Below are 19,056 nucleotides of genomic sequence, written 5' to 3'. Positions count from 1 at the left end.
GAAGTTAGGAAAGGAAAGGGAGGGGGGATACCGTGCCTTTCCTCCTGCAGCAAGTTTATTGGCATGTATTAAACGTAGACTCAACAACAAGAGGCTATAAATCACTGCCCAGGAGAAGTGCCAGGTAGAAAGCAATGGATGAAATTAAAACATCTTTCTTGATACAACCCAGTGCTGATACCAATACAAAGTTAGTTGGGGAACTTGTCGCCTGTATACCTAGGAAGTGTGGGTGTGGGTGAAAATATTTCAAAATGAAGGCTATTAATAAAATATGCTTACAATGCAGTTATTTATTTATTTATTTATTTATTTATTTATTTATTTAACCATCTACCAAATAGCACAGTCTCTTCTTTTGTTTCCTTAAAGATTCTGTACAACTGGTATTTTTTGCTTGGGTTTCAACATCCCTGTTATGATGAACTTGTGAATTTTGAAACCCCAGCGTTGTATTACTTTTCTGATCACACCGATTTGATCAAACTGAATGCAAGGACATTGTTAATCAGCAATCAACAACAGCAACAACATTAGTCGTTTGACTGGCTCATAGCTGCCCCCGAACCGAGCTGCCCACTCGTGCGCTGCACTAAACCAGTGCAGCACAGGGACTCGTTTCCGCAGCGCCGAAAATTGTGTCTGCACAGACGCCGAAAATCACAGGCATGCACGGTCATGCATGCACACAATCCGGCCCATGAAGGGATCTCCGCAGGACCGACCCGACCCAGGCAAGATAAACCTTGCTGACCTCTGTGGCCTAATCCAACATCCATTCTAACAATGGCCAATGAGATGTCTATAATGGGAGAAAAAGAGGGCACCAGATTGGGGAATGCTGCCATACTGGGCATGGCCAGCCATGAGTGTTCACTATCAGAGTGTGAGACCTGTGGCTCAACACATCAGTGCTTCACAGGGGCCAAGAATAATGCAGGTGTATCAGCAAGAAGTGGGGAGACAACTGAGGCAAAGGGAATTACTAGGATCAAACATTTAAAATTCCAAATATTGTGTTGGCTCAATGAAGTAGACAGGATTTTCAGTCAATCAGCACTTATCTTCTCTTTCTCCCTAAACCATTGTATGAAAAGAGTTATTTAGGCATTTATTTAATCCCATTCCTGCCTTGATGGCCTCTCCTACAAGGTTGGGTTTTTACAGTATGTATGGCAAGATGTGGGCAGACTGCAGCAGGCATCCATTTCTCATTTGACTAGATTAGCACTTCACTCTACACTGTCCAGTTCTGAGAATAAGAATCCCGGTTTTAATGCATTAACTGATCTTGCTGTATTTAAAGTAATTATGCCGTTTTTCTTTAAAGAGTACAATGATACTTAAGAAGACTGAGGTGGGGGGAAACAAGAAGGAAACTGGAGTTTTAGATTTGGGAAAGAAAATATCAGAACAATCTTAATTGGCATTTTTCTCCTGAAAAATCAAGTAGGCATAAAATTCATCCATTTAGGTTTCTTCCATTTAGATTTCTGAGAGATGAGAAAGAAAAGGCTTAGGTGAGTGGCCACACAAAGCTACAGAGCATCAGACCACTAAGTCTTCTATTGGCTCTCTGGGAAAATAAAGGAGTTTAATAAATCTATATTAGACAAAGATTTCTATTAATTCAGAGACAAGAAAGTAAAAATCTTTACCAAAGGAAAAGCACTTCTGCAAGAGCAGACCCTAGTACCTGACCAAAGATGGCCTTGCTGAATACTTTTGCATATATCTTAACAGTTCCAAGCAGAGTTTTAAATGTTTTGAAATAGTAAGGTTGTTATGTGTCCAGTGAATATGAAGCTGGGCTCAATTACATCCTGGCATCAGAATTTTGCCTCTATTTTTTATATTTTAACAAAATAACCCCAAGAAATGGGGAGCTTTTAATATGCTGTTGGTGGAACTAGGGTACGTGACATTCAAAATGCTTATCTACATAGTAGAAATAAAAAGGAACAAAAAGGAGATCAGCTTTGCCAGCTGACAAACACAAGGTTTAACTGCCCAGATCCATTGTAAAAGAAGCTAATGCTTAGTGCCCAACACCCACTTTAACTTGCTGGGCATAACATTCATCTCAAGAAGCCTAGTGAAAATTCAAAGCCTGTCAACGTTTTTGCAAGTGCTCTGAGGCAAGGTCATCAAAGACACACAAACCTTTTGTCTTTGTGACTCCCATATGGCAGGCCTGCACTCAGGAACAAAAATTGAAAACAAAACCAAACAGAAAAAATTCATTCCTATCCCCCTCCCTGTCCTTCTTGCTGACAATATAAATGTGGCATTTTTCCAGGTGTCACTTCCTTCTGAAATGAGTGATTGGCTTCAAAAAGCAATTTTTAAAAAAATCCTAGGCACCTGAGTTGGCATGGCTGTTTTGACCTGAAGAACTCTGGACCAATGAGATGCTGGAAGGCACATGTCAGGGGAGACTGCCAGGCAGAGTAGGCTGACAGTGATGTCATATTTATGTGCTCTTTGCATCTGCCCTTGGGGGACAGCACTGACAAAGGGTATATGAACAGCTAGAGGACAGATTGCTGCTTGCAAGACCGTGGAGGGCAGCTGTAAGATCTAAATGGAGTCCCATATCACAGCTGTTATTAAAGCAAACTATTTAAGAACTATTTCACATGAACATAATTAATGTTTTTAATGTTGTACATGTCCACACACAAAAATGTGATCTGCATCTTTCTCTTTGGTGATCACTCATAGCTGAGTAAGATTGTCTTCCATAAACACGGTTTTAACAATGAGTCCGTAGGTGACTGTGAAGGCCAATTCTGGATCCACACATCCTTCCACAGTGGGGACATTGGTTTCCGGGCAGGAGTTGATCACGGTGTGGATTTGCCAAGCGTGCCTTCCTCTTAGCACATTTCTCCCTTGTGTCCTGAGTTCGAGTGTCTTCAAAGCCCATGACAACTTTGGTAAAGGCTATTCTCCAACTGGAGCGCTCACAGGCCAGTGTTTCCCAGTTGTCAGTGTTTATACTACATTTTTCCAGATTTGCCTTGAGACAGTCTTTAAACCTCTTTTGTTGACCACCAGCATTACGCTTTCCATTTTTAAGTTCGGAATAGAGTAGTTGCTTTGGAAGACAATCATCAGGCATCCGCACATGACCAGTCCAACGAAGTTGATGTTGAAGAATCATTGCTTCAACACTAGTGATCTTTGCTTCTTCCAGTACACTGACATTAGTTCGCCTGTCTTCCCAAGTGATGTGTGGAGGTGGAGATGGCGTTTATAAGTGGTCCATGTTTCATAAGCATATAGTAAGGTTGGTAGTACACTAGCTTTGTAAACAAGCATTTTGGTTTCCCTGCGAATGTCCCAGTCCTCAAACACTCTGCACTTCAATCGGGAAAAAGCCACACTCGCAGAGCTCAGGCGATGCTGGATTTCAGCATCAATGTTGGCCCTTGTGGAAAGATAACTGCCTAGGTTGAAGAAGTGATTGACATTTTCCAACATTACACCATTGATTTGGATTTGCGGCACCGCAGAGGGGTTATTTTGTACTTGTTGGTGCAGCACTTTGGTTTTTTGGATGTTGAGTGATAGGCCAAGCTTTTTGTAAGCTTCTGCAAAGATATTTAGGATGCAAAGATATTTAGGATGGTTTGGAGGTCATCCTCTGAGCGTGCGCACACTATGTTGTCATCAGCACACTGAAGCTCTATGCCGGCAGTTATGGTAAACTTACTCTTTGCTTTCAGCCTGCTCAGATTGAAGAGCTTTCCATCTGTTCGATATATGATTTCTACTCCGGTGGGGAGTTTCCCTTCGACAAAGTGCAGGATCATGGCAATGAAAATAATGGGTTGGGGCAATAACACAACCCTGTTAACACCTGATCTCACTGTGACTGGTTCACTTTGAGAGCCATTGTTATCTGTGATTGTTGCTGTCATATTATCATGGAGGAGCCAAATGATGTTTACAAATTTATCTGGGCAGCCAATTTTCAGAAGGACAGTCCACAGGGCATTACGATTTACAGTGTTGAAATTTACATGTTGCATATGCAACATGGGAATGTGACCACTGTGTCTATCACATCATGTGTTTACCTCTGTGTGGTGCAAGGACAGGAAACAAGCACACATTCTGCAATGTGCCAGGAACAATGTCAAGTTCCATTCGCTGTATACAAGCAGCAGCAGCCACCTACCTTCCACTGAATATTCCAACCATCTAGCACTGAACTGCTGTCACACAAAGCAAATGTAGGGGGGACTTTAAAATGATAGAAACAAGAGATATAGAGCAACACTTCAAGTATTCACTCAAACAAGGCTTGCCATAAGTACAAAAACTCCCACTGTGTTTAGCTTGGGCTAGTCTTATCTGTGGTAGGTTTGTCCTCTCTTGTCCAATTTGTCAGGCATGCATAGTGTTCGTCCTTTTTAAATATACACCGTCATTCACACACACTTCAACTTTTCTCCTTACATTTTAAGATGTGTTATATTAAACAGAGGTATAGCAACACCTAGTTCTACTCCCAGGTTTCAGCAGTTGAGTGCAGGTGTCTAGATCTTCACAGAACTGAACTCAGCGAGTAACACTGGTCAGTTAGTACTTCACGGGTCCGGGGTAAAGGTTCAACCAATAGGCCCCATTTACTCCACTAAGTCACTGGGTCAGTTCACACTCAACACAAAACCATTATTTGGCACTACCTGAACAACCCCCGTGCTTGCAGACATAATTTCTTGGTAAACAGCATTAATTTCCAATGAGGGCTAATGAGCAAGAACAGTTGCCTTCAAATCATTCCCTTTGCTTCTATAGGCTACGTGTGCCTGTCAGAATCTTCTGCCTCTCTCTGAAAGATGAAGAAAGGTATTCTAAAATGAATCAGACTGCAATTCGTTTCCCTCATGCTTTTCTTTTAAGCTGGCATGGAATATATCAGAGCCATAAATTTCCTTACCCTTCTGTTCTGTACATTGAACATCTCTCCAGAGGAATTTTTAGCACTCCATTATTCAAACCCACAAACAGGGATCTGTCGCTGTGAAGGATTTGGAGGCTCTGGATTGGCTCCTTTTGGCTGGCAGGAAGAATCTGCATTTCCTCTAAGTAACAACTCCTTAGGCTCTTATTAGTTGTAGAAAGTGCCTTCAAAATGGTGCCATGTTCTAGCAGAACAAGAAGAAACAGGAGGCAAGTAAATCTCCAAGATGTTGATTCAGTTTATCATCCAGCACACAGAGTAAAGATTAACTACATCCCATTTACACGGCTGCTCTGACACCATTTCCCCCCCCCTCTCCAATTTCTCCTCTTCTTATACACTTATAAAAACATAACCAAAAAAAGTGAATCCATTTATTTGGTTGAAGCCCCTCTGCTTGTGCATTCAGGTTCCCATTCATTCTGAATGAAGAGTGCATGAGACTAAAGTATATAACTACTGAATGAGGCTAAAGTATGACTATTGAATTTGCTTAACAAGTTGCTCCTGTGTTCTGATTTCCACTGCATTTTTAATGGTGTTTGAAAAACTGTTAATATATAGTTTTTAACCTTTCGTGCAAGCCGCCTTGAGCTTTTATGTAGAAAGGTGGCATGTAAGTAGTTTAATCAAATAATAATAAACAAATTATATGTCTTTATTAAGGATGACATGGGATGAAGAGGTACATTTACACATTAAAGCAGTGTACCCTGCAAATTGTAACTATTTAAAGGATATAAAGATCTCTACCTAGTAAGTTTCGGCTACACCTACAACTTCCCAGGGTTGTTTTCAAATAGGGTTGAATGTGTTTCGTAGATGTGTCCTAGAGGCTGATTCACACAAAGCTGTGTGATCTTAAATATGCTAACAGCTTAAAGCTTAAAAACATTGTTGTAGGCAGAGTATCAATCTGTAGCCACAGATTCCAAGGAACATTCTGAAAATCAGTACAAACTAAACACAACTGCATCCTTGCAGTCAGCTACATCCTGTGATTGCTGGAACGCCCCCATGTAAGCTTAAGTAACAGTAGACATGTAGCTGTGATATTTCTGTGGTCCTTAGTAGGGAGCTATGACTCAACAGACTTCAGGACTGCATATCAAATACGCCTTCTAATCACACGCTAGAATCACATTATGACTGTTATCTATGCACATTCACTTGGAAATAAGCCTTACTGAGCTCAGTGGGATTTCCAAGTAAATGTGCTTCGTCCTTTAAAGTCCTAAAAATCTTGGGCCTTACAAAATTGAGTTTGTCCCTCTTCCCCCATGCTCTGTACTCCACTGACCAGACTTCCCCAAACTAAATTATTCAGTTCTCAGTCCCAACCAGTGTGGCCAATGATCAGGGATGGTGTGAGTTGTAGTCCAAAACATCTGGAGGGCACCAGGTTGAGGAAAGCTATTCCTGACTATACTACTTATGCACCAAGGCAGTCTCAGTAGTTGATCCACAGCCTGGAAACTTGCTTAACCCTGAACTTGGATATTTTCTGGAAATGCTGTAAGATATCCTCATCTGGAATGACTTTTATTAGATGGGATAATTGTGCGGGGGATGCAATTTAAATCTGATAAGTGTTTTAATATGTATTCTATCTATAGGTTTCAGTTTAAAGCGTTGTTGCATCCCTCAAGTATTGACTTGGGAATGGGCTAGACTTTAAGTTAATAAAGGAATAAAGTTAAGCATTTAAAGGTCCCATTAATTTCCAATAAAACAGCAATTCTTCCATTTAAATAAGCAGGGTTTGTTAGTATTTGTCTTTGACAACTTTGTACCACAAAGTGGTGTGTGTGGTTAGATAAAATAAGAATATTTCTGATACTAGATCAACTCTTGATCTGTCTAACAGTAGCCCATGAGGCTATTTTCACTTTGGAGTTTATGCACTAAAGTTCTACCATTTATCTCCGTAGATCAAGATTTAGTATTTGTTTTGTTAATTTGTTCTATAGTTAAATAAAGTTTTTCTCTATGCAGTTTTGTTACTGGAAATACACAAAAGCTAATCACATTCGAAGTAAGTGGCGGTAAAAGGTAGAAAGATATACTATTACTCTGTCTGGTAGATGATAACTTCTGAGACAGATGACTCCATAGTCATGGGATAAATTATACCATCACTTAGAGAGGCCATATATCTTAACATAAAATCAACTCATTCCGAATATATAATGGAATTATTAGATTTTTTAAAATGGAGCTCAGACATAAATTCTGATTAATTAAAATGTTTAATTTAGCTTCCACCACAGAAGGAAGTTACCATTTGCAATACTTCCATGGTACACCTTTCCAAGCTTTTTTTCCTACTTAAAAAGTTGGGCGTTGAAGATTAGTTCACTATTGAAAGTTTGGCAATAAATGGGATTGTGATAGGTCTCCTCATTATATCTAAACTGGGCAGACTTTGAAATACTATACAGTGGTACCTCGGGTTACATACGCTTCAGGTTACATACACTTAAGGTTAAAGACTCCGCTAACCCAGAAATAGTACCTCGGGTTAAGAACTTTGCTTCAGGATGAGAACAGAAATCATGCTCCGGCGGTGCAGCAGCAACAGGAGGCCCCATTAGCTAAAGTGGTGCTTCAGGTTAAGAACAGTTTCAGGTTAAGAACGGACCTCCGGAACGAATTAAGTACTTAACCTGAGGTACCACTGTATAAACCACAGTCTGCCAACAAACCAGGATCACAGACTTTAAGGGCATGGAAGTCTGTCTGCAAATCACTACATGCAACTACCTTGAAGAATGGCATGTGGATTCTGAGAGCATGGAAACCTCTTTGTGTGCTGGAGCTCATTATGCATATGAACCCTGCTAGCAGGATGCTTTTATTCAAAGGAACAACTCAGTAGATGTGCCTAAGTTTTGGGGATCACAGCTCAGTGGTAGAACATATGTTTTGCACATAGAAGGTTCCAGATTCAATCCCTGGCACGGTGCACAGTCAGGACAAGGTACAGACTGAGATGCAGGGAAGCTACTGCCAGTCAGAGTAGACAATATTGGCCTAGATTGCCTAGAGCAGTGATGGCCAAACTTGGCCCTCCAGCTGTTTGGGGACTACAACTCCCATCATCCCTAGCTAACAGGCCAGGGATAATGGGAATTGTAGTCCCAAAACAGCTGATGGGCCAAGTTTGGCCATCACTGGTCTAGCTAAAGCAATTTCCCATGTTCCTCTTAATGCAGAAAGTGGAGCTTGAAATCTGTTTCCCATCTCTTAACTTCATCAGAAATGCTACCCAAACGTGAAAACGCTTTTTAGATCTCTAGAAGAAAGTATGTATATGCATTTCCAACAAGGCACAATGAAGTAGAAAAATACTATATGACCCAGAAACGAGTGAAGACTGTCAACCAGCTATCTTGAGGACGTCATTTACCTCTCTACTCCTTTTTGAGCTGAACCTTCACCAGGATGGGGTTCAGTCTTCACAGAAACCTTCACTTGCATATGAATTCCATTTAAGCAGATACTATTCTCTTTCTTAGGCTAACTATAGTACCCTAACCCCATCCCTTCTGCTTCCTAAAGCCATCTAAATTGTGGCCTACACTTTCAAAATGCTCTTTCAGTTTCTACCCAGATAATAATGGAAGATCAATTCTCACGCTTTCTCCAATTTGAGAACATGTAGCAAGGAACTCACAGATTACTGTTTAATAAATCCACATATGAGATGGATGAAGTCTCCCAGGTGTAAAAAGCACTTACCTGTCCCAATATACATCACATGGTATAGTGTGTCCTTGCCCTGAACAATGTCAACCACCAGCTTAGAAAAACGGATGTTGTCCTGAGTGACATATGGATCAACAGAGACCGGTTGCACAACATCGTTCATCAGGAATAAGCGCTGAGCATCCTGAAGGATCCTCTCTGTCAAGTTTTCATTAGGACTATCATCATTCAGTATTCCACACTGAAGGAGAACAGAACAGCAGCGTTTCTTTTACAACTTTAAAAACTCTCTAACATTAACTACTGTTTTCGTTTTGTTTGCTATTTTTACTGCAGAGTTCTTGCCGACTGTCATGATGCTTATATTGACATGGATCTCAAGACACAACTTCCAGTGATAAATACAGATTACAAATTTGCAAGTTTGTTCCTTCTTCCATATTACACAGACATATCCAAATAAAAATCTTCTGGTTAAACTACTCCAAAAGAGGTTAAAAGAGGTTAATCTACTCCAATGTGGTACAAACGTAAATCCACAGCACAATCCTACCAATGCTTACTGGGAATGTCCTTCCAACTGATGGAACAGGATTGCAGCTGCAGATTTAGGCAATGCAAACATGCCGAAATCAAGATACTTCTTATACTAGAGCAGGTCTAGACATAAAATGCCCTGCTATTCCTATTTAATTTGAAATCCACAATCTTGATTGGGATAGTCTCTCCCAGTTTTGCTTCATCTCCCTTTTCCCCTGCATGAACCATCTCTGATGGTTGGGGAAACCACTAATTGCTGAACTGCATTTTCTGTTCTCAGTGGACAGAAGTTTATCATTTAATACCTGGGGTAGCATAAGTGCTAAGTAAGTGGACTTGTATTTTTCAATTGTTTCGTTCTAATTTCCATTTCATATGTCCCAGACCTGTATTTTTCTCTTGGAAGGAAAGATTTCTGGCATTGTTCCTTCATCCGCCAAACAACGAAGTGAGGATTTCCCCCTCCCCCTTCCAAATCGTTTCTTCACAGCCACTAAATTACCTTTGTCATCTCCTGAAGGCCCTTCATTGACCTCTTGTTCCTTCTGTACTTGAAAAATGTTCTAATCTCTTTTTCCAATCTTCCTGTCGTTCACCACATACATTCCCTTTTCTTTTGTAAAACTCTCATCTTGACTTTGCAATCTTTTCACACCTTCTCTGCAGCACAGGCTATACGCTTTTGAGGATGAAAGCTAGTCCAAAACATCCCTGACTGATGCTCCATTGGGAACATGCAGTGTAAAAGCTTCCGGTTGCTCCAGTGAACCAAAGGCCGGAGGGCTCCTAGTACCGTATGTAGCAGATGATGTACTGCAGTCGTAGCCAATCTAGTGCCCTCTTGATGTTGCTGGTCTATTGTTCCCTTAACCCTAACCACTGGCCACCCTGATTGGGGATGATGGGATGTGGAGTCCAACAATGACTTATTTTGTTTAAGAAGGCTTTTACTGAGGTATGACCCACTTATGAAAAATTTACTGTTTATCTGCTGGAACGGCTTTGTTGTTTTTGGAGTTTTTATGTCCTGCATTTTATTTTATTTTATTTTTATCTTGATCATTGCTTTGATGGCCTCAAGCTCTAAAGCAGCTTTTTAAATGTGAACAATAAATAAAAAAAACATGCGGAGGCCACCACTCTGGTTGCCGCTCATGTAGTACAAATGCTGCTCCCCAGATCTTCTATGATAACCCTGGTTAATTTTCTATACAAAACTCAGCTGTAAGTTTAACGGAACATGCCACAATAAACTGTGCTCCTGAAAAGCAAACTAGTACTGGTTTTGTGACCTCCCATCTACTTGGCAGGAACATGTAGAATTTTGCCTGCTAAAATATAGCTGAAATGGGATAGAACGGGTACTGAGAGCAGACTTGCAGGAGGAAGGGGCAGCAGCAGAGGTAGGGGTGGGGAGGCCTAGAGCCTATAGGTTATATGCAATGCTAGTCCTACTCAGGGTAGACCTATTGAAATGAAATTGAAACTTAGTCCATTAATTTCAATGGGTCTACTCTGGGTAGACTACTCTGGGATCAAAGACTATGAAAGAAAAGGACTATGAATCATACAAGACTAAACTACCAATACTTTATATAGCAAGGGTAGGCAGCTCTTTCACCCCAAGGGCCACATTCTCTCCTAGGGAACTTTCTCGGGGCCTTATGCCAGTAGTGGGTGGAGCCAGAAGCAGAAGCGATGAGATGCGCTAATTTATGCACACAATCCTCTCTATTCTCCCATCCAGGCAAGAAAGCAGCAGCGCTTAATGATACGTTCTAGTCAGGCAAAATATTCAAGGAGGTGATGTATGAATGGAGCTTCAGAAACAACTACATGGCTGCAGATTGGGGGGCGGGGGGGACAGGGACAAGCAAGTAATACGTGTAAAGAGTGGTTACTAAGGAGGTAACATTCTGCTAAGAGAAAATAGATTGCCCAAGACAATTTGATGAGCCTCATAACGGAATAGGCTCTCTCTGTGTGTACAGACACCTGATGTGCTAGCTGCCATTGAACCAGTTAATAAACATTTACCCATCAAACGAGGAAACAGAATGAGATGTGAGTGAATTGAGGGGTTGCATTAAAATACCTGAAAATTAGGGATGGGGTTGATTGTTGGCAGCCATGCAGATCTTGGATTTTCTTGGTATCGGAAAGGCCCATTAAAGGCTTGCGTAATAGCACTGAGATTGAAGGCACACACTGCTGAAGCAGCAATACTGTTTCTGGAAACAAGGGCAAAAGGAAAGAGAAAAGGAGAAAAATCAATTTAATCTTTAGAACATTGACACTTCCATCATAACAGACATCAAATCTCACTAAAATAAATTGCATGCAAATTACCAGGAGGAAGTGCACTGGGCTACAGGCCTCAGAAGGGAGGAGAAGAATCCTCATGGATTATATGACAATTAGGAGATGTTGAAAAGCCCCTCTTGAACACTGTACATGATTTAAGACTAAGAGAAGCAGTTTTGACATGAAAAGTCACACGCAGCTTAATTCACAAGGAACATTACTACTGATATCCCATCAATCCTGATTGATTATAAGTGGCCTAGTTTTTAAAACCTCTGGTTTATTTTTCAAGGTGAAATTTAATTTTAAGCTCCACAGGTTTCATTGTTAAGGTATTAATGCCACCTCTGAAAAGCACACCTGCCTATAGACCTTCAAATCCATTGGATACTCACCAGTTCATATACGTGCTATTTGCATAAAGCTCCAATTGCAAGGACAGACAGACAGACAGAGGAGAAGGAATACAGAATCTGGACTCATCTGGGATAAAAAATACATAATATCATAGCTTCTGGTTGGCTCATGAGAATAGTATGCCGAGACTAGATGAGCCTTTGGAGCCTTTTTATACTCTGAGAAGTATTAAAACAGGATAGAGCAGGCAATGAATTGCCCTCCAAATGTTTTCAGACTCCAAGTCCCATCAACCTTGACCACCAACCACACATACATCTGGAAAGCTATGCTTGAATGACGGTGAAAATAACTAAAAGTCCCAAGACATGGTCTGAAGGTGCACGATGCAATAGCTTCCTGAAGCTAACTACCTGGACACAAGACTTTTACATGTTGCCATGAGTTCCACAGACAAAAGCCAGGATAGAAATGAAGGAAACAATTCTAAAATGTTCCCGATGCTCACTGTTTGAAACTGCCCTTCCCTTCCCTTCCCTTCCCTAAATAGTCATTGAACTTCAGCTGTGAATTCAAGCAATTCCCTGTGTTGATTTTGAATATACAAATTAGCATTAAAAAAAGGAAATCTCTTTACATTTCTGGCACATTTCCTTTAAGATAGACAAGTAAAGCTTCAGCAGGTCACTTGTATCACTAGGAATATGCACTCAGGATCAATTACTGTGGATACTGTGGATAAGTTAATCAACCAACACTCTCAATTTGGCATCCTCATTTAGGAGGCAAGCCTCCATGTGGTGAAGGTGTATCCTTGGGTGTAGAATTGAAATGGCAGCCTACTCTCCATTATTAAGGTAAGTCATTCAACAAACACAGGCAAGCATCTGAAAAAGGTTCTCCTTGTACACACTCCTTTCCCCATTCCTCAAAGGCATTGTGCTTATTTACAACAGGTGTGGGGAACCTTTGGCCCTTCAGATGTTACTGAACTACAACTCCCACCAGCCCCAGCAAACATGGCCAGTGGCTAGGGATGATGGGAGCTGTAGTTCAGCAACACCGGGGGGGGGGAGGTTCCTCACATCTGCCTTACAATCTTCTCCTAATTCTCCTCCACTATGGGATGCAGGCAAGCCTGCAATTATTCACACTAAACAGTTGAGAAAATTAGGCTGAGATTTCATGCTTTGCCAGGAATCATATCCACATAAAGGCCATCAGACCAAGCTTGTAGAGTCCAGCTGAGGACTCTAAAACATTTATATGCTATTTTAAAAGGTGGGGAGAGAGAAGGACCAACAAAGAAGAGGAAATCAGAGAGAGCTGAAAATTGTAAAGAAGAGGCTAAAAATACAGAAAGCCCTTTCAGAACAACATGACAGACTTTGTCACCGTGCTGTGTAAATGTCTGAATAACTGCTTTATATATCAAGTTGCTAATGGTAGCAATTTGAACTACTATGAAAAGGATTTTTTTACTAAACCAGTAATTACTTAAGAACACATATCTAAGCTGTGTGATTTTAGGCAAGCAATAAGCAGAGAAGGTCCTTCCCTTCCTTCCTTCTTTTTTTTAAAGACGCTGCTACATGAAGAAGCAAAAAAAGCATGCTTCTATTTCATTCCTACTTTGTGGTACGAGCATTATGTATAGGAAGCCTGTACAGAGTTGTATCATACCAATTTAGGGCACCATCAGCAGCTTGGAGGAAAGGTGCGATATAAATGAAATGAAATGAAATGAATGAATGAATGAATAAAAGCATGCACCTCATAAACTACTTGTAGGTCCTCCAACATTTCTTTATGCTTAAATGATGCCCACCACGTCTCTCATTTGTTCCTACAAAGAAAATTTCCACCATAACAATCCCACCATGTTAGAAAACTAATCCAGAGAACTACCTCAATTTGAAATTGACTGGGAGATGCCTTTTTGCCACTGAGAAAGCAAGACATCACTTTTAAAACATTACTATTAAGATTGCGTGTTCTCCTTTCCCTCTTTCCCCTCACAGCCATCCTTCCATTTCACTGAGCAATGGAGCAGTAGGCTTTGAACTTGTCAAAGCACCACATGCTAAACCTTTCTTTGCTGGTATCTGAGTGATATTGACATGTTGCGTGTTCACAGAAGGCAGTTCTTTAGACAAAGCTAATGACGAGTGACAAGTTAATGCCTTCAGGCACAAGGAGAAGAAGAAGAAAAGCAATCGTCTAAATAAAACTGCAGATTGTTTGAGATCGGAGTGGGGCTTCCAAAACAAGCTGCCAAACATTTCATAGCAAAGTTCTCCCCTCAGAACTGCAAAGGGACAAAATCAACACAACCCTGGATTGCCCTGCAGCTTTCTGCCGTTAGAGCTGGCACACTGGCCCAAATAATAAAACATTCGCTTGCACTGTTCTTGTGCACGGAAAGATGCAGAACTAGAGCATGAAAGATGGGCTGGAAGGACCGTAAAATCACTGATCTGGAAACAGTCCTAAAGTTGATCCAAGCACTCCAAATTTTTGAAGGAGGAAATACAAGGACAGTATTACAAAATATTTATGTGTCATCCGCACCTGTCCATTACCTCATGACCATAGGTGAGACCACAGTAAGTCACAGTATAGTGAGCTGCAAGTGATGATCTGACCTCCTGGCGGGTGAGCACTGCTGCTTACCAAGATGATGAGGGGGAGGCAACAGGGAGGGCAATGCAATGTGTTTGACCACACCACCATCCCTGCCATTTCACTGCTTCCCCTCCTGGTAAGAAGCAGTGACTCAACTGCCAGCAGGTCAAGTAAGTGTCTCCACCCCACTGTGCCATCCACTACTGTGAGACAGTATGCTACATACCACGCTATGCTACGCTATCGTAACTCCAGAGCATCCTGGTGCATTGTTAAACGAAGTTTGTAATTTCAAAAATTCTTCTGACTCACTGCAGTGGGCTAAATTCCTAGATACAACAAATCCCTCTCGTGCACATATGAATTGCCAGTATCAAGAGACTTGCCCCCCCCCCCCAAACTCTGAATCCTCAGTAACATTATGACATTATATTCCCAAGGTTCCTTGGAAGTAGCCCCAGGCATGATACTAGATTTCAGTCGTAGAGCTGATGCACTGAAAGCTATTTCTCAAGATTATCTCCAGCCCCATGGCACTCTTCATTTCCCAACATGCATGACAAGAGTCTGGACTTGTGCACATGCCACATTTTATCGACTGGCTGCTACATGGACGTGTAAGTAGCTGTAACCCAACCTTCTAAGGCTGTGGATCATTGTCTTAACAATAAAATAATTCTCCAGTATGTCAAGATATATCTACAGTCTGTTGCTAATTTAATGTGTGATTCAGAGGGCAGACACCACTGGATAAAATGAGTTTATAATTCTGCAAAAATGTGTACATGCAACCTCTAAGAATGGAGTCAGAAACAGAAGGGCATTATTGTATTAAGACAGCACATATGCTTTCTCTACAATTCCGTCAGAGCCTGAGAAACAAATATACAGTGGTACCTCTGGATGCGAACAGGATCCGTTGCGGAGTTCCGTTCACATCCAGAAGCGAACGCAACCCGTGTCTGCGCGCCTGCAGGTCACGATTTGCCACTTCCGTGCATGCGCATGACATAATTTTGACTGCGCATGCGCGAGCAGCGAAACCCGGAAGTAACTCACATTGTTCTGTTGGGTTTCCTGCCATGTGCCTCCTGCCCTGTAAATTCCTGCATCTGCTATGTGGAGTTTGGAAGCATCAGCACAGTTACCAAGTGACTTGCCGGAGTCAGATGTGCTAGACAAGAGTGGCTAAGACTGAAAGTGGGGTGCTGTAGGCATACTCATATCGAAGCACCATCTCTACCTCTCCTCTCCCCTCCTCACCCCGACTTTGCATTCATGTATTTGTGCACCGCCCCGTTCTGAGAGACAGCCCTACATTCTACATTCAGGCCCACTGACAATTATGCCAAAATGTTGAGGAAAAAAGTCCAAAAGCTTTTAAATTGGGTTTCAGTGACCCTAGTGAAAACTTTAATAACAACTGCTTAAATATTTCATAGGTTCCTTCCCTAAATAGCCATCTTTCTTGCTGACTTAGCTCTGCATTACACAACAATGAGCAATAAATCAGACTATAACATGTTTTTCACAATGAAGTGCACCATGCTGGTTGATGCCCATTTTTTGGAGAATTGCTTCTGACCCCATTAAATGAGAATCTTTGAGATTTGAGTATATACGCATATATTTTTCACTTCCTTCAAGAGTAAATATGTTTTACGATAAAAATAATACACCTTTTATGCATCAGTTATACTACTGCAGCAAATGGAAGACTTACTTTGTATGCAGAATGCATACAGCATGGAATAAGTCCTGATAGAAGTTAAAAGAATAATTACCATTATTTGTCTAGTTAGCTGACAAATTGGAACTTTTCTCTGCTTTGAATTCTTGAAAGAACACTGTGTCATAGCACAAAGCCCCTATTTGATCTAAGTTTAGCTATTATCAATAATAATTTTCTCTATTCACTTCTTTTGCAGTTACATAATGCTTTTTTTCTTGCAATGTAAAAGAAAAAGAGAAGTCGTAATTGCATATTTGGTCCTTTTGCCTCTTGCTAACAAGACAGCAGTCTAAACAATTACGGGGTAAGATGAGGAAAACCATACTAGATTCTGCACATACACTCTCTTCATAAATCAACAGAGCTGGATTAAACATTAAAGCTTACAGGGAGTTACAGGGTGTATCTAATGGTGACTGTCCACTAATGGAAAGAAAAACCTTCAGCAAAAACAAGAAGGCACGTTCTCATGTTGCCGCTTTCCAGACCTCTTTTGGAGGAGGCCCATGAAGCATGGCCTCAGATTATGATCACAGGGTCCAGATTGGTTCATATGGGGAGTGGCAGTTCTTGCACCTTATAGCACATACAAATGTGCTCCAGAGGATTAGGGGACTCTCTGTAGTATGTTTAGGTGCAGTGTAGGGTGCTGCGGGAGGGATTTATGAAAATGGCATCTTTCAGTGGACTGCTCTCCCCCAGGGAGGCTCACTGTTGCCTTCGTTACATATCTTTAGGCTCCAGGCAAAAACATTCCTCTTCTCCCAAGCCTTTGGCCAATTAAACAATCTATGGCCTTTTAAACTGTGTGCGGGGTATTGTTCTTGTGGTATGCATTTTTATCTCTTTATATTGTAAATCACCTTGAGATCATTGGATGAAGAGTGGCATAGTATTTGATAAATAACAACAACAACAAACAACAAGTAAAATAGAAGGGGAGAGATTACTGAAGCAGGGGGAGGCAGCGAATAATTCAGGACCTCTCTGCCCATGCATCTGTTCCGCATGTCAAATTGCATCCACACTCCTTCTTTTAATCATAATCACAGCAGGTCCATATTTAAAGTCCTAAGGATGCTGCAATTGTGTGTAGTTTGGCCCCTGACTATTAAATCATTTCTGTTCCTCTGTCAGGGTCTTCTTGCATGAGCACTGCGATTCAGGAATCATGAACTCATGCAAGACCCAAGTCTTCTGAGAAACTGAAAACAACAACCTTGCCTTCTGTGAAGACAAAAATGAAACATAAAATACAGGACCTTTCATAAGTTCCTGGCTTCTACCTTGCATGGTTCACACAAGCAAGCTGCTTATATGAGCATGCACTTTAGCACAAATCAATCCTGGCCTCTCATCGGAGCCAGCTCTTGGATGACAATTCTTCAATTCTGTCAAAGATAAGTCATACACTGCTACTCTGAGAACAGTTTTTCAGATAATTACAACTTTTAAGAAATCCTCTTCTCCACAAGTGGCTAATTCAAATGATTAAAGTAGGAAGGCTTCATAATCTGGTGTCTAGACAGTACTGTCCCACATAGTAGCTAATCAGATTTTCTTCTTTTAGTTCATAATTAAAAACAAATTTCTTATATTCTAGTTAACACTAAAATGCTGCAACCAAGAACCATCAACATCTATGACTAACAGCTCATTTCTATGTATGTTTGTGTAAACAGTAAGAAATGTACAATACACTGAAATGTGTATAAAGAAGAAAGCAACCCTAAAAAAAAAAAGAAATTCTGTTTTTATTTGCAAATGCAATCAATTGCTTATTTTACATCTAATATAGCTCACTTATACAGTGGAACCTCAGGGCGCAAACGTGATCTGTGTGGGAGGCACGTTCGCAACCCGCAGCGTTCGCAACTCGCAGCGGTGCGTCTGTGCACACGTGTGACGCGATTTAGTGCTTTTGCGCATGCGCAAGTGCTGAAACCTGGAAGTAACCCATTCCGGTACTTCCGGGTTCAGCGCATCTGTAACTAGAAAACGCACAACCCTCACCGTTCGCAACATGAGGTATGACTGTACTATAGCCTTCATTAGTGGCAGTAGTTACTTCCAAGTTTCTGAATGAGAAGTTTCTTTACCTTTATTGGAAATAACCAATACCACTGAAAAAGAGCATATTTTACTTAAAACATTAGGCAGAGTAAGATTTGGGGCTACATCTGCAAATGAACAGTGAATTTTATTTAGCATCTTTTGAATTTTCCCTCCCTCGGTTTTCTGGTCAAAGTTGGAGATGTCTTCCTTTGTTCTGCTGACTTCATCACTGTAACTAATAACACAACCCTATGTATGTTTATTCAGAAGCTAAGTCCAACTATGAGTCTTACTTTCAGGTAAAGTACGCATAGGATTGCAACCAGAGATTCCCAGTTGTTAGCAAGGATAGGTTTACATCTAGCTCAGATGTAATAGAAACAAGTGCACAGTAATAGACACAGGTCCACAGGTGGACTGAATTATGTCTTTTTCTGGACTGGTCATTTTATATATATATATATATGTGAATATATATATGTGAACATACTAATAATATGAATATCACCAATAATATAATTTGGGTAAAAATCACAGTTCAAAAATAAAGTAATAATAACACTGAATGAATAATAACACTGAATAGGAACCACCTATTTTGCCTTACAAATATTAGAATTATAGGTGTAGAAGAAGACAGATAGGTGTAGAGGAAAACCAAGCATTGCTTTGCTTATTTTACTTAATCTTGCAGCATTTAGACATCGCAATAAACCAAGCCACAGTGAACCTTTGGTTTAAGTACTCCCACCTCCCGCTG

At 40.8% G+C, this 19,056-nt stretch overlaps 1 protein-coding gene across 10 annotated transcripts in view; it reads right to left on the bottom strand.

Annotated features, from left to right (window-relative positions):
* SEMA5B (semaphorin 5B) overlaps positions 1–19,056 on the bottom strand; it is a 356,215-nt gene that overhangs the window by 66,842 nt on the left and 270,317 nt on the right. For 9 of the 10 annotated variants that reach the window (XM_083584642.1, XM_083584641.1, XM_083584638.1 and 6 more), the window contains 3 exons: positions 11,319–11,454; positions 8,717–8,924; positions 4,952–5,159 (listed from right to left, as the gene is read on the bottom strand). In XM_083584642.1, coding sequence (XP_083440768.1) covers positions 4,952–5,159; positions 8,717–8,924; positions 11,319–11,454 — 552 coding nt within the window. The remainder of the gene's footprint in view (positions 1–4,951; positions 5,160–8,716; positions 8,925–11,318; positions 11,455–19,056) is intronic. The other variant, XM_083584645.1, reaches the window with a different exon arrangement.

This window comes from Podarcis filfolensis (genome assembly GCF_964270895.1).
Source record: "Podarcis filfolensis genome assembly, chromosome: 1".
Classification (NCBI taxonomy): domain Eukaryota; kingdom Metazoa; phylum Chordata; class Lepidosauria; order Squamata; family Lacertidae; genus Podarcis; species Podarcis filfolensis.
Note: the sequence above shows the minus strand (reverse complement) of the source record. Positions and strands in the feature narration are given on the sequence as shown.